The sequence below is a fragment of the Narcine bancroftii genome, chromosome 3, assembly GCF_036971445.1.
Source record: "Narcine bancroftii isolate sNarBan1 chromosome 3, sNarBan1.hap1, whole genome shotgun sequence".
In the NCBI taxonomy this organism is placed as follows: domain Eukaryota; kingdom Metazoa; phylum Chordata; class Chondrichthyes; order Torpediniformes; family Narcinidae; genus Narcine; species Narcine bancroftii.
The window spans coordinates 259,837,871-259,853,440 of NC_091471.1; the positions used below are offsets into that span (position 1 = coordinate 259,837,871).

The 15,570-nt window shown below is 41.5% G+C and overlaps 2 protein-coding genes across 3 annotated transcripts in view; one reads left to right on the plus strand and one right to left on the minus strand.

The window, feature by feature from the left end:
• Positions 1-15,570, plus strand: part of LOC138758602 (protein S100-A1-like) — a 95,241-nt gene that overhangs the window by 5,432 nt on the left and 74,239 nt on the right. For both annotated transcript variants that reach the window (XM_069927803.1, XM_069927804.1), the window contains exon 2: positions 471-536. The gene's annotated coding sequence lies outside the window, so the exon portion shown is untranslated. The remainder of the gene's footprint in view (positions 1-470; positions 537-15,570) is intronic.
• On the minus strand, positions 3,587-15,219 carry LOC138756466 (proteinase-activated receptor 3-like). Its single transcript, XM_069922953.1, has 2 exons — positions 15,144-15,219; positions 3,587-7,934 (listed from the first exon to the last, which is right to left on the minus strand). The coding sequence occupies exons 1-2, from the start codon at positions 15,217-15,219 to the stop codon at positions 6,898-6,900; spliced, it is 1,113 nt and encodes a 370-aa protein (XP_069779054.1). The 3' UTR covers positions 3,587-6,897.

Genomic DNA, 15,570 nt, shown 5'->3' on the forward strand with positions numbered 1-15,570 from the left:
AAAATCCTTATCCCAAAGAGTCTGAGAAAAGAGATGCTAAAAAGGATCGAAAAGTGTAAGAAAAGAGCACGAGAGGTGACATATTGGCCAAGAGTCAACAATGATATAACAAACTGTACAATATGCCAGAAATATCAAGCAAACAATCCTGCAGAACCACTAAAGCCACACCCAGCACCATACAGACATTACCAGAAGGTAGGCACTGACCTATTCGAATATTAAGGGAAGGACTATCTTGTAGTCAAAGACTATTACTCCCTGTATCCAGAGGTGTGTAAATTGAACATCACCACTGCAAATCCTGTAATAACAGATTTGGATGCCATATTCTCCAGACATGGTGTGGCAAGTGAGGTCTTCACAGACAACTGTGTATCTTCAACTGATGACCAAATGAATTTGGGACAAAAGCCAGCCTGATGAAGAATCATAGTCATGAATCATTAACTGTATTTCTTTCCTCACAGATGTTGCCCGACCTTTTGAACACTCCAGTTCAGCTGAGAAGTTACAAACTCACACATTGTTCCATGGTAAGGATGCGATTAAAATTAGTTCAAAAGACTTTCACTAGGTTACTGCTAGATTCATTAGAATGTTGTTGGATTCACCGGGGTGTTGGATTCACCAGGATGTTGGATTCACTAGAATGTTGTTGGATTCACCAGGGTGTTAGATTCACCAGGGTGTTGGATTCACCAGGGTGTTGGATTCACCAGGGTGTTGGATTCACAAGAATGTTATTGGATTCACCAGGGTGTTGGATTCACCAGGGTGTTGGATTCACTAGAATGTTGTTGGATTCACCAGGGTTTTGGATTCACCAGGATGTTGTTGGATTCACCAGAATGTTGTTGGATTCACCAAGGTGTTGTTGGATTCATTGGGGTGCTGTTGGATTCACCAGGGTGTTGGATTCTCCAGGGTGTTGGAGTCACCAGGATATTATTGGATTCACCAAGATATTATTGGATTCCAGATTCCCCATGGTGTTGTTTGGTTCCTGGGCTGTTGCCAGATTCACCAGTCTCTTTTCACACAGAAGATGATTGGGCTTTGGAATGTTCTGCTTGAGATGGTGGGTGTTAGTATTCACAGAGCACTTAAGAAGTGATCTGAGTGTTTGAATCACCAAGACACAAAAAAACAATTGCTCTAATTCTGGAAATGGGATAAGTATGCATGGGCATTGATGGTCAGTTGGATGTGGTGGAATGAACGGCATGCTTCTGTGTTTTATGATTCCATATGGATCTGCCACAGGTGACTTGGACAGGGAAGAGTGGGGAGAGGGATGACCGGAAATCCTTATAGAGAGTGGAGACCCAAGAAGACATGGCCCCAGCATCCCAACTAATTCTCCCTTTTCCCTCATGTCCACTCCTGCATCTTACAAATCTCCATAACAAGGTGAAACTGGTTTGTCAGATGGAATTCTGAGTAATGGGAAATGCTCTACTCAAGCCATATGGCTCCCCTTAGGGACCACAGCATATTTAAGGAGGGGCCACAGATTGAAATCATGATTTTATTTTTAATGTAGTCAGTAGAAGAGACAAACTAAACTTGACTGCTTCAGAGGGAAGGAGTATCATAAACTCTGGCAGAAATGGCAGAGGTTGACATGTTGAATGTGGAGGCTGGTGGGGTGGTAGATGAAGTCAAGGGGAATCCTGTCCTTGCTGCATGTGGGAGCGGAGGTGGCCAGGGCAGATGTACAACTAATAGAGGATGTACAGGTGAGGCCGAGTTGATGGTGGTAGAGGGAAAGCCACGATGCTTAAAGAATGAGGACATCTCAGATGATCTGGCATGGAAATCCTTGTCCTGGGTGCAGATGCAATGGAGATGGAGGAATTGTGATGAAAAAATGGAATCCTTACAGGGGATAGGGTGTGAAGAGGTACAGTGGAGGTAGCTGTGGGTTTGTAGAAAATATCCATCAAGAGTTTGTTTCCTGAGATTGAGACAGAGAGATCAAGAAAGGGAAGAGTGTTTCTAAGTGGGCCAAGTGAATTTGAGGTTGAGTTAGGAGTTGGCAGCAAAATGGATAAAGTCGACAAGCTCATCGTGGGTGCATAAGGCAGCACCAAAGAACCATCAATGAAACAGAGGAAGAGTTAGGGATCCTTGCCTGTGTAGGTTTGCAGCATGGATTGCTCCACCTAGCCAACAACAAGGGAGCCACAGCTGAGGCCCATGTGGTTACCCATGACTACCCCTTTGACTTGCAGAGTATGGCATGAGTCAAAGGAAAGTTATTGAGGGTGAGAACAAGTCCTGCCAGCCGGAGGAGGGTGGAGGTGGAGGGAGACTGGTTGAGCCTGTTGTCAAGGAAGAAATTAAGGGCTTTGAGGCCTTTGGTGTGGGGGGATGGAGGTGTATAGTGATGGGATGCTCATGGTAAAGATGAGGCAGTTGAGTTCAGGGAACTGGAATTTGTTGAATTGATGGAAGGCATTTGGACTATCACAGATGTAGGTGGGGGGGGACAGGACCAGTGGGGGTTTGAGGGAGGGGGTTAAGATGTATGTGGGGAGGGACTGGACCAGGGGGGACCGGGGGGGGGGGGAAATGACTAGGTAAGCAGAGACCAGTTTAATGGGGCAAGAGCATGCGAAAACGATGGGTCTTTCAGAACAATTGTGTTTGTGGATAGGACCAGGTAGTGAGGGGTTGGGAAACAATAAGGTTGGAGGCCGTGGGAGGGAGATAACTGGAAGTGATGAGTTCAGAGATAGTGTGTGAAATGGTGGTTTGATGAGTTTTGATGGGATCCTTTTGGAGGAGTAAGTAAGAGGAGGTGGCTTTGGCCAGATAGAGGTCTGTGCACCAGACCACAACAGCCCCACCTTTATCTGCAGGTTTGATAGAGTGGTTGAGTTTGATGTCTGGAGGTCAGATTGGGCTAAGTGAGAGAAGTGGTGATTGAGAAGGTTCTTGTCACAGTGGCAGTTGGAAATATAAAGGTCCAGAGCAGATAGGAGGGCAGAATGAGGTGTGCAAGAGGAGGAAGAGAAGGTTTAATGTGGGATTGGAGAATCCTGGTTATTGAAGTAGGCAGGGAGATGGAGACGAGGGGAGAAGAGTTCAGCATCAAGGTGTGCGCAGAACCTGTTGAGGTGTGGAGTGAAGGAGAGTCCTCTACTAATGACAGAACATTCTGTCTCCGAGAGTGGAAGGTGGGAGGGGATGGTAAAGATCAGGCAGGGGTTGGAGTGGGTTTTAATGGGGTGGAAAGTGTTGGGGAGGGGAGGAGGATGGGTGGATCTGGAAGTGGAGATGCGGAGGGATCCAAAGGAGGAAGTGGGGGGGTGTTGGAGAATTCAGAGGGGGGGATGGGAAAGCCACAGACTAACATATCACTGATAACACCAGTAAGCCAATGTTATTGGAAGTGCTCTGATTTGTCACTTGTGAGGTGGCTGCTACCGCTGGAGAGGTTATACTCAATGAAGAGACACACATGACGGGAGTGAACTCAAGACTGGTTTATTGTGCTGGCAGCTATGCTTTTAAAGGGCTCAGAAGCCCATCTCTGCCGTCATCCTGCCCCCCCCCCCCCACCCCCGACTAGTGGCGTTATGATCCGCTTCCTGGGATTGGTTGTCTAGTGCTTTCTGGGGAGCAGCCAATCAATGAGTCTCTCTCATCCCCAGGTGTGGCTGCTTCCCTAGCTCCACCCAATTGGCTGCTGCTAGCCAGCCCATCGGAGTGGGATGCTGGAGCCGTGTGTTGCTGAGTCGAGCGTTGAATTCAAAGCGCATAGCCTGTCTTGGCCGATGGTGTAGGCCACAGGCTCCTGGTGTCGGGTCACTGCTTCAGGCGTGGCGTGTTTGGAGGCCTGCTACACTTGTTTTTTTTCTCCTTTATTTATAGATGCCATACAATCAATTACATGACATACATTTCATTCACAATTAATTATGCATGGCTTTTACAAGTTTAAAATTGAAAATAAGAAGTCAAAGAAAATGATGGAACAAATATGAGATCTTAATCGATATATGATTAATTAGGATTAATATTGGATTATTGGAATTTAATACTTAGAACTGATTTAAAACATATCAATTAAGTAGAGAGGTTGCAGAAAAGATTTACTTAAATGTTGCCTGGATTGCAGTATCTAGAATACAAAGAAAGACTGTGCAGACTGGGTCTTTATTCACTGGAGTGTAGAAGGATGAGGGGGGATTTGATAGAGGTATTTAAAATTATGAGGGGGATAGACAAAGTAGATGTGAATAGGCTGTTCCCCTTGAGGATAGGTGAGATTGGAACAAGGGGTCATAAGGTAAGGGTTAGGGGCAAAAGTTTAGAAGTAACAGGAGAGGAAGCTTCTTCACTCAGAGAGTGGTGGCTGAGTTGAATGACCTTCTGGAAGAGATGGTCGCAGCAGGGTCAACTTTATAATTTAAGAGAAGCTTGGATGAGTGCATGGATGTGAGGGGTTGGAGGGTTATGGACAGGGAGCAGGTAAGTGGGGGAAAGGAGTTCACTTAAATCGGTGTGGACTAGAGGGGCCAGATGGCCTGTTATATGGTTATCTGTTATATGATTATAATTTGCTATAATGTGTTGGTTTAAGTAATATTTCTAGAATTTTTAAAAATATTCATTTCATTTTTTTTAAAGTTTTTATTTTTTTGGGGGGGCTTAGGTTATTTGCTTAGGGTTTCTGTGGGTTGGGGATTGGGTGGATTGGGTTTTTTTTCTTTTTTCTGTCGCTTGTTTCTTGAATCAATCAGATTCTTTGCTCTGAAATTGTCATTGGTACAGTACATATAAAATAATATTTTATTTAAGCATGTTAAATATACAATTAAGGTCATATATCAAATGGTGGTGGTCGATTATATGAACCAAGTAAAGAATCAAAATATTATAAACAGGCAATTTGATACATTGACAATCCAGAAATGATGCATTAAATTATTAAATGAAAGAAAAGGTACAGATCCCTGGAAGGAGGATTGGAAAGACATTCTTTCTCATTCACTGTCAAACTGACAAGGGCTTTATCAGTCTCCTGTCTCAACAGGGAGAAAAGCTTACACTGGCATCGAACGTTCAGGGGAATCCATGCCACTAACATCTGACATGATCAGTTCCTGATGGCACCATTGTCTTCCCCTGGCGGATAGAGTTTAATCCAGATAAATGTGGATTAATATATTTTGGGCATACTAATGAGGCCAGACCTACATTGTTTGGGACAAAGACACATTTTTTTCCACAGAGGCTACACTGCAAGGTGCAAACCACTAGTTAGCCACAGAAAAGATGGCCAGATTGTAGTTTGCCAAGAACCTGCAGAATTCTGGAAAAAGGTCTTGTGGACAGATGAGACCAAAAGTAACCTGTATCAGAGTGATGGCAAGAGAAAAGTGCGGAGGCATAAAGAAACTGCCCAAGATCCATAGCATACCACCTTTGCATAGTTGGCATCTTGCAGTGTACCATCGAACCATCAATTACTGCACAGACACTGGCCACTCGGCCCCTCTAGTCTGTTCCAAACCATTTTTTTGCCTAGTCCAGTGGTTCGCAACCTTTTGCTTTCCACTCACATACCACTTTAAGTATTCCCTATGCCATCAGTGCTCTGTGATTAGTTAAGAATTATTTAAAGTGGGATGTAGGTGGAAAGAAAAAGCTTTGAAAACCACTGTTTTAATCATCCATAGTTGACTCGTTATGTGCACGGTTTCATAACTCCAAAGGAAATGGTCCAATGACAATTTTTCTCAAGCAAAATATTTCAGTAACAATTGGGTCTAGAGCAGTAATTCTCAACCTTCCCTTCCCACCCACATCCCACCTTAGGATGATAGTCTTCATTAAATGGAAGTGGAGGGATTTATGCTCTAACTTTATAGAATGTTGGTCAGAACTCAGCTGAAGTACTGACCATCAGGTCTGGTCATCATACAATAGGAAAGATGCCACAGCATTAGTGAGGGCGCAAAGGAGATGTGTGAGGATGTTGCCTCAGATGGAGAAATTAGTTGTGAGGAGGGAATGGAGATGCTAGGTCTGTTTTCCCTGAAGTGGTTAAGAAGAGACAAGATTGAGATGTATAAAACTATGAAGAGTGCAGGAAATTCTTTCTTTTATTGGTGGTGATTAATACAAGAGAAGATAGATTTAGGGTGAAGGGAAAGAGATTTGAGGCAGACCTTCCTCACCCAGAGAGTGGGGAATACCTGGAATGCACTGCTGGAGAGAGTGGGGGAAGCAAAATTGCTGGTAGTGTCTTGGTGAGCACTTGAATCATCCAGGATAAACAGCTATAAGGCCAAGGGGTAGAATTTGGGATTAATAAAGATGAGAGGCTCACTGGCCAACACAGATATTTTGGGTTGAATGACCTCTTTTCATGCTAAGTTTGCATCAGGATTTACATCATCCTGAGCCTGTCATTAAGAACCTACACCAAACCCAAATTATCAGAAATTCAGCTATTTTTCACTTGACCAGGTTGAGGGGTGCATAACTGGAAACATTGTTCACTATGTCTTATATCAACCTCACTTCCACATTACTTGTTCATGTCTACCAACAGCCCACTCAATGCCTACACTGTGTTAACTTCAATCACATTTCTAATCTGCTGGAGACATTATTCGTAACTTCACCCATGTAAATTGCAGAGAGACAAATTCCGGACCACCAAATGTTCCCCTCAAACATTAGTTGGCATCAGGGTTAGTTAAATTCGCAGACGGTTTTGTTAAATGAAAGGACTGATTTCCTATTACTGTGAGTAAAATAATGGTAGCAACACTTTAAGTTTTCTGTCCCTTATGTGTCAGCAATTGCAGACTTTGCTTCACAAAGTACTCTAAGCTATTTGAGTGGTGAATCTTGTTGTGTGTCAAAACTTACGGTTCAAATGTTTGACATCTTAGTGCCAGGACCTGAGGAAGAACTGGTCTGTCCCTGTGGCTGGGCTGATTTTAATGAATACTTATCTTTCGTTTTCATGAAAAATATTGTACTTCTTACCTTGTTCCGAAACTCATTGGACACATAATAGTAAATGAATGGGTCAATGCAGTTGTTGAAGGTGCTGAGCATCTGGCAGATTATATAATACAGATAGAGATGGTCCCTGTCTGTGTTGTGAAAGCCAAAATAGTGAATGAGTAGGATTATATTACTGGGGGAAAAACACACCACATACACTATTAGGACTAAGACCATGTTCCTCACAGCTTGGCCAAATGGCTCATCACTAATGACCAATGCCCTGATTATAAACACATAGCAGAATATAGTAACAAGACAAGGAATCAGAAACCCAATAACAGTTAAACACGTGAAGTAAAATAAGAAGTAACCAGAGTCCACCTTCTCTGGCTGGGCATCATGGCAGGTAGTGATGTTTAAATCCTGGAATGAGTATGCCTGCTTCTGGAGAAGCAAAGGTATCATCGCGAGTCCAACAAGAACCCAAATCGTCAAGCAGGCTCCCACGGCAAACTTATTGTCTCTGAAGCCTTTGGCGAGAAATGGGTGGACCAGGGCCAAGTATCTGTCGATGCTGATGAAGGTGAGGAGCAGGATGGAGCAGTACATGTTCCCATAGAAGAAGGCCGTCGTCATCCGGCATAGAGCCTCACCAAAGACCCAGTTGGTGCCCTGAAAGTAATAGTGGATTTTGAACGGCAGCACCAGGATCAGGAGCAGGTCGGCTGTTGCCAGGTTGGTCAGGAAGATGGTGGAAGGCATTCGTTGGACTTTGGTGACCAGAACCAGAAGGGCCAGCCCATTGGCCGGGAGCCCAATGATCAGGACGATGCACAAAATGACTGAAATCATCACTGAGGTAATAGAACTAGTCAGGTGGTTCTTTGCTGAATTGTTCAGAACACTGTTAGTGGCATTCGGATAGATCCAAAAGGTTCGTACATTTGGACCACCTGCTAAAAAAGAAAGATTTATTTTATTTCAGAGTTTTTCTTTAATCGTTAAAAAAAAAAATTCTGGATCTCTGGCGTCAAAGGCTGAGAATGCTGGAAAAATGCTGGAAGAGTAAAGGGATTATTTTGATGGAGGAGTCACGTGATGGAGTAATGGCCGGTCAGGGAACTCCAGCCCTCTCCTGAAAAGTTTAAAAAAATTAAACAAAACACAAAAGGCACAAGAATAAAAATTAAAACAAAGTGAAAGTAAAGGTGGGAAGAAAATGGCAGCGAAGAAAGAAAAGTCGAAAGCAACAGGAAGAAGAGAAGAAGAAAGAACGTCAGAAGAAGAAGGTGAAGGCCTTACCTGTCCGAGGAGGCCCGCCGCGGAGAGAGAAGCCCACTCCCTAAGGTCAGTTGAAGTCCCAAGCTCGGGACTACAAAAATGGCTCGCGGATCCAAGTAAAAGTGCGCAACCGCGCATGCGCGACTCCTCGCGCATGCGCTATGCGCATGAAAAAAAAACACTGACGGGAGGGGGGACCAGCTGAGGAGTCGATCTCCACAGCTGAGAATGACAGCTGCAATACAACAACAGGAAGAGAACATAGAAAATAAAGAGAACAAGAAAGAAGAGAGTAAAAAGAAAACAAGGAAACAACAGATGACCAACCCAGAGGAAGAAGAAGAAGAAGAACATAGAGAAATGGAAGAAGAAGGGAAAGGCATCAATGGATATATTTTTTTTTAAAGAATATATGGAATCAGTAAAAGAATGGCAATTACAAGAATTTAGTGAAATAAAAAGAAGAATTAAAAGTGCAGAGTAAAGGGATTATTTTGTTGGATACGTGAATTGAGGCATGTCGAGGGCAGGGCAGAACTACAGTTCAGCTTGAACAATGGAACAAATGGAATGAGCTGAATGACATAAAGTAATCATCGTGTGCAAGAAAATGAGCTGGTAATCCTAAATACAAACATGCGTTGATCTTTAGTCACGTGGGAATAGAAAGCTCTGACACGTGAATTTATTATAATGGCACCAGAATGAGCTAAAGAGCCATTCATTTAGCCACTCATTTTGATATCATTTGTCTTGAGTCTGCTATTTATTGAGTTGCCTTTGATCTTCATTATCTGACATTCAAATAAAATTTACGAATATGAATAAAACACAAAATTCTTCGGACGCTGTGACTGAAGTAAACACACAATGCTGGAGAAACTCAGCTGGTCAAACAGTGTACTTTATGTAGCCAAGATAAACCACAATTTTTCCTGCTCTCCCTCTCTCCTCCACTCTGTCTTCTTTCCTCCAGCTCTCCACCCACCCCCCTCCATTCACAGAGCCATCCCCCCTGCCTCTGTTTGCTGGTGTGCCCTCCCTCCCTTATCCACCTATTACCTCCTGCCCATGGACTTTGCTCCTACCTCTGCCCCTCCCCCTCACCATTTTATTTGGGTGCCTGCCTACATCTTGTTCATGAAGGACTCAAGCCTGAAATGTTGGTTATGTATCTTTATCCTTGCTGTATAAGGTACACTGTGTGACCTGCTGAGTTTCTCCAGCGTTGTGTCTTTACTACTAATGTGAATGTTGAGAATGCCAACCAATCCCAAATATTTTAGAGAGAGAGATTTCCTGATTTCATGAACATTTTTTCTGTGTAACATTTGCTCTTATTGGTTCAGCTCCGATTTATATGGTTAAGCCACTATGTTCTAGATTTCTGCATGAAGGAAAGTTTCCTTCCTGAAGACTTCAATCGGGTTATTTCCCACTGCCCATCCCACCTTCAACCTTCTCAACTCAAGAGATACAGTTAGACAGAGAGGGAGCCAGAATGAATACATATGCAATAGAGAAACTAACTCACCTTCAATCAAATTGTATGCTAACCTTTGAGGTTTGTACCCTAGATTCTGAAGGGTTGCCTACGGGGGAAGTTTAACACTGCCAGAGATGCAGTTACTGAGAGCTTCTGATAAGGTTATGGCTGACACCAACTCACCCAATACAAGCTTCATCTCAATTAAGGGACGTGGGCATGCTGAGGAACTGAGAGGATGCGTTTTGAAAGAGCTCTCCATAAAGAGTATTAAAAAGATGGACTGAAAGCTCAAAACCGGAATTTTATCATCAAAAATGGATAGAAACCAGTGCTAAACAACCAAGGCAACCAAAAACAAAATGTGAAGTAACAACAGCTCAGCCAGGAATATCAAGGGAAATCCTGATGAGGAGTGGCTCAGGAGGGTCCTTGGGACTGGCTGAATGGTGGGTGGGGTGGGGGGGTCTGTCCAAGATATAGCCAGCATCCTGAACAAGATGGAAATTTTGTGCACTCATTTTGCGAGTGTTGAATCAGTGATAAGAGACATTTTGGAAAATGTAACAGAATTTAAAGAAATCGTGGAAGATTTAATGGAATGAATGGCCCGGAGGCTGAGCTGGACAAAACAAAAGAGGGGCTAAAGGCTCTAGAATAAAAAGCAAAAAAAATTGGACTCAGACAGAAAAGAACTGATGGACAAGGTCGATCATATGGAAAATTTCAGTAAATATAACAATGTAAGAATCATTGGATTGAGAGAAGGAATCGAGGGGAAAAATCCAGTGAGCTTCTTTGAAACATGGATCCCACAAATGCTGGGACAAAACAAGTTAAATGCAAAGTTGCAAATTGTAAGGGCCTCACCAGATCCTTGGACCCAGAAGAACTGGCGAACAGTGACCATGACCAGTCCTGGTAAGACTTTTAAGTTAACGGGAGAAGGATGCAGCATACGAATATTTAAAAAATAACAATGGCCCAATAGTGGCGAAAGTAATGTTTTTCCCGGATTTTAACCCTGCCTTGGTCAAACGAAGAATAGAATTTGATGAAGTAAAGAGACAACTGAGATCTAAAAACTTTAAATATTCAATTACTTACTCAGCGACGTTGAGGGTGGATGTCTCAGAAGGTAATCAACAAAATTTCAAGAACAATTTTTAAGAAAGTTATGAAAAGATTAAAGTTGCCAGATGAGAAAACTGAAAAGACCATTTTAAAATGGGACTAACTAAAAGACATATCTATTTTATTTATATTTAGTGGGATTGAATCATCTTGATTTTACTGCTTAATGAAAGATCATTGTAATTTACATGGAGAGCTCCGGAAAGAAAGGAAGGTGGCGAAGAAAGTAGTGGGGTGGGAACACCGGCTTAAGGAGGAAAATGGTGCCGGGAGAGGAGCGGTTTTAAAAGATGGAGCTAAATGGAGGGGTTCTTCTTCTTCGGATGATTCCGCGGGTTTTTTTGTGGGCTTCTGGGTTCTATTGTTAACGTCACCATTAGAGCTAGGAATGTACGTGTGTTTCTTAAAGGGGAACTGTGTATGTTTCTTAAAAGGAAATACTTCTTAAAAGGGAAATGTTGGCCTCTTAATACCATGCTACTTAAAAGAACTGACTTCTGTGAATTTATAAACAGACAGAAATATTTTGTGAAACAAATCAGCCGTTGACTAAAAATAGTTACTTTTTATATGGGACATGCTCAAGGCATATTTGAGGGGACAAATTATATCTTAAACAAGGGATCTTAAGAGGAAATATATGGCGGAAGTAAATAGTTTGGAGAAAGATACTATAGAATTAGAAAAAAAATTGAAGAGCAGGACTACAAGTAGAATACAGATAACTGGATAATAAAAAGCTAAGATATAATACAATATAAACATATCGAACACAAAAGGTATATTAAAAACTAAACAATAGTACTGAGTTATGAACAGGCTCACAAAGTTTTACTTTGGCAGATTAAAGCAGAGGAGTCATCAAGAATGATAAATGCTATAAAAACAGAGACAGATATTTTACCATATAAACAAAAGGAAGTTAATGAAATTTTTAGATAATATTGCACTAAATTATATAAATCAGAATTACCAGGAGACAAGAATGAAATGACTTTTTGTCGATTGTTGAATTTCCAAAACTAGAAGGGAGGGAAAGGATAGAACTAGACACTCCCGTTACAAAGGAAGAAATTGAAAAGGCCCTGGGTTCTCCACAGGCTAATAAATGTAATGATAGAGATCATGGTTGCAATTCAACTAACAATGCCTTACTGTTTGATTAGACTTGACTTCCAGCAGGGGGCTGACACACAGTATGTAAGATCTGTAATAGAGGCTTGTAGCCTCATGGCATGCCTCATGTGCTGTTTACATCAACTTTAAAGTAAATAACCTTTCCCTTCATCCATGTGTGGTCTAAGAACTCACACATACGAATACAAGATAAAACATGGTTTCAGAAGTGGGATGAAGGAAATTAGATGGAAATACTTTAAAGGTGAAATATAAAGTCAGCAACCGATCAGTGAAGAGAAGCTAACACAGAGAAAAATGGAAGGATTACATTCACCAGTGCAACTTCAGCTGACAGGTAATGTGGCTGAAATTTGGAACAGATTTAAACAGTGTTTTGGATTGTATTTAGTGGCAGTTGGGGCTGATGAGAAAAGCAATAAAGTGAAAGCATCAGTTTTCTTACATGTCGTGGGTGATGAAGCCCTGGAGGTGTATAATAACTTCACATTTGCTGCTGAAGGAGACAAAATGAAACTGGAAACAAAAATATGGAACAGTTTGAGGCATACTGCATACCTAAATGTAGCGTGTTGTTTAAGAGGCACAAAATTTTCACTTGTACAGAAAGCAGAAGAAAGTATTGATCAGTATGTGACTGAATTGAGAAACAGAAGTAAAATGTGTGAATTTGGTGGACTGACAGACTCACTGATAAAAGACAGACTTATGTATGGTTTTCCAGCTAATAGCCTAAGGGAAAGTATGGTAAGAGAGCAAAATCTAGAGCTGGAAAAAGCCATAGCACTCTGTTGAGCTGCAGAAACTAAAATTGCAGGCAAAAGAGCTGTTGTGAAACTAGCTGCAATGTGGATGCAGAGAGCAAGAAAAGACATAAACCGTTTAACAAGAAGAGTGCCAGAGTGGAAAGAGAGGCAAAGCCAGCGAACAAAAATGATCGAAAGCCGTGTCGTCGATGCGGTACACAAAACCGATCAAAAAAGCGTCCAGCATATGGTAAAACATGCTATATGTGCAACAAAAGCAATCATTATGCCGTCGCTGTAGGAACCAAGTGTAAAAAAGCAAGGTTCATGCAGTAGAGGAAAGGGAGATAGAGGAATTCTATGTAGGTGTTGTGACTGAAAACGAGAAAGAAAACAGAGACTGGATGTTGAGATTAAAAGTGAATGACATATACATTTCAGTTAAATTGAATATTGGAGCACAAATTAATATAATATCAGAGATTGATTTAAGAAAATTAGACCCAGAGCAGAGATGTGTGGAACAAAAGTGAAGATGACAGGTTATTCAGGTACCGATATACCAGTGCAAGGAGAATGCATGCTTAAAGTGAAACACAAGGACAAGGAGCACATGTTAGCATTCATTATGCTACCAAAGGATGTACAGGCCATACTAGGTTTAACAGCCTGGGAGAAATTGAACCTGGTAAAAAGAGTCCTCATGGTGTAAAGCGAAGGAGAGACTGTCTATGATGAGCTCATGAAAGAGTACAATGACCTATTTCACACGATCAGAGTGGATAAACATGTGTCACCGATAATACATCCATGCAGAAAAGATCCATTTGCACTTCAAAAGCAACTAAAAGCAGAGTTGGACAGGGTCTGAATGTGATTAGAAGATAGATGAGCCAACGGAGTGGGTGAGTTCACTCGTCGTTGTGGAAAAAAAGAATGAAAAGCTTAGAATTTGTTTGGATCCAAGAGATCTAAACAGAGCAATAAAGAGAGAAAACTTTAAGCTTCTGACACGTGAAGAAATCATGTCACAGTTTGCGAATGCAAAGTTTTTCAGCAAGTTAGATGCATCATCAGGATTTTGGCAGTTGAAATTGGATGAAGCAAGTTCAAGACTATACACGTTCAATAGTCCATTTGGCAGATACAGATTCCTGAGGTTACCATTCGGAATTACCTCAGGTCCTGAAGTGTATCATAAAACTATCCATATGGTCTATGAGCATCTGGATGGAGTTGATACCTCAATGGATGATATCATAGTCTGGGGACGCACGAGAAAGGAGCATGATGAGAGACTAAGGAAAGTGCTGGAAGCAACAAGGAAAGCAAACCTGAAGCTGAATAGAGAGAAATGCCAGTTTGGAGTGACAGAACTAACATTTGTAGGAGTGAAGGCATCAGACCAAATCCTAGAAAGGTGTCCGCCAATGGGAACATGCCAAGACCACAATGCAAAAAGAATGTACGGAGGTTCGAATCCCACACTGTCTGTAAGGATTTTTTACATTCTCTCCGTGTCTGTGTGGGTTTCTCCCGGCATATCTGTTTCCTCCCACCGTTCAAAATGTATCGGGGTCACAGATTAATTAGGCGCAATTGGGCAGCATGTTTTAAATTTAAATTTAAATTTAGTCAGAGCCTACCTGAAGTAACAGTGGACAGTTCAGGGCAATACACTCCAGGAAGAATGTATTGAGCTGGGAAGAGCAAATGGACAAGAACAATATTAAAATGAAAGAGAAGCAATTGAACAGACTATGTTCTGAAGACTAGGAGTCTTCTGTAGATCTATTTGAAATAAAAGGATGGTAGAATAAACCAAACCAATTTCTTCCTGTGGAGAAAAATTGTGAAATAAGAAATGTACTGTCCGGAGATCAAATTAGAAAGTATTTCTTCACACAGAGTAGGAAAAATCTAGAAAGCTCTTCCTTCTTGAAAAGCTGTGGATTCTAGAGCTTTGTGCCAAGGTTCATATTGACAACCTTTTATCGGATGAAAGTAAATGGAACTGAGGTCGACAGAATAGGGGTTGTGCATACGAGTTTGGGAGAACAAGGAGCGATCTAATCAAATAAAGAGCAGAAGGGTCTGCTGGGTGACAATATTAAATAGGGGATGAAGATCTGAAGATCAAATGACCTTTTCCAGTCTCTGCAAACAGAAACTCTGGTGTTCATATTAATCTGCGCCACATCCACAACATGGTGTTACATGAAGAAAGGTGGGTATTTCTCAGCTTATGCCCAAACAGATGGCAAGAAATGAAAACCTTTTGACATAATGTGTATGAATTCTGTGAGACAATTGGTGAAAAATTATGCTTCCTGATAATATATTACAAAGTGAAAGAAGCAAATTGAACAGATAACTCCTACCTTTTATCACTTGACTGAACACAGCAGATGAGAGCAGAAGTATAAGAAGACTTTGGCAAGTTGTGGGCAGCGTCATGTCTGTCTTACAAGCAGCAAGTAATTGTCTTCTGGCAATAACCTTTGTGCCTGCTATTTACGAATAACTAAACAGGAAATAGAGTAAGGCTTCTCAAGAGTAGAAATTTATTTTACAGACTAAACAGGAAAAGGACAAGCAAGGAAATAGGATCCTGAAGTCTGAGGCAAATTTAGAGACATGTTACTCAGGGAATATCCCCGATTTTGGGAAATGATTTTTGTCTCTTTATAATTAATTTTTAAATGTTAACATGGCTGTTGTAACTCATCTTTAGATTGATTCAATCAATTTTTCAACCTGATTTTGGGAAATGATTTTTGTCTCTTTATAATTAATTTTTAAATGTTA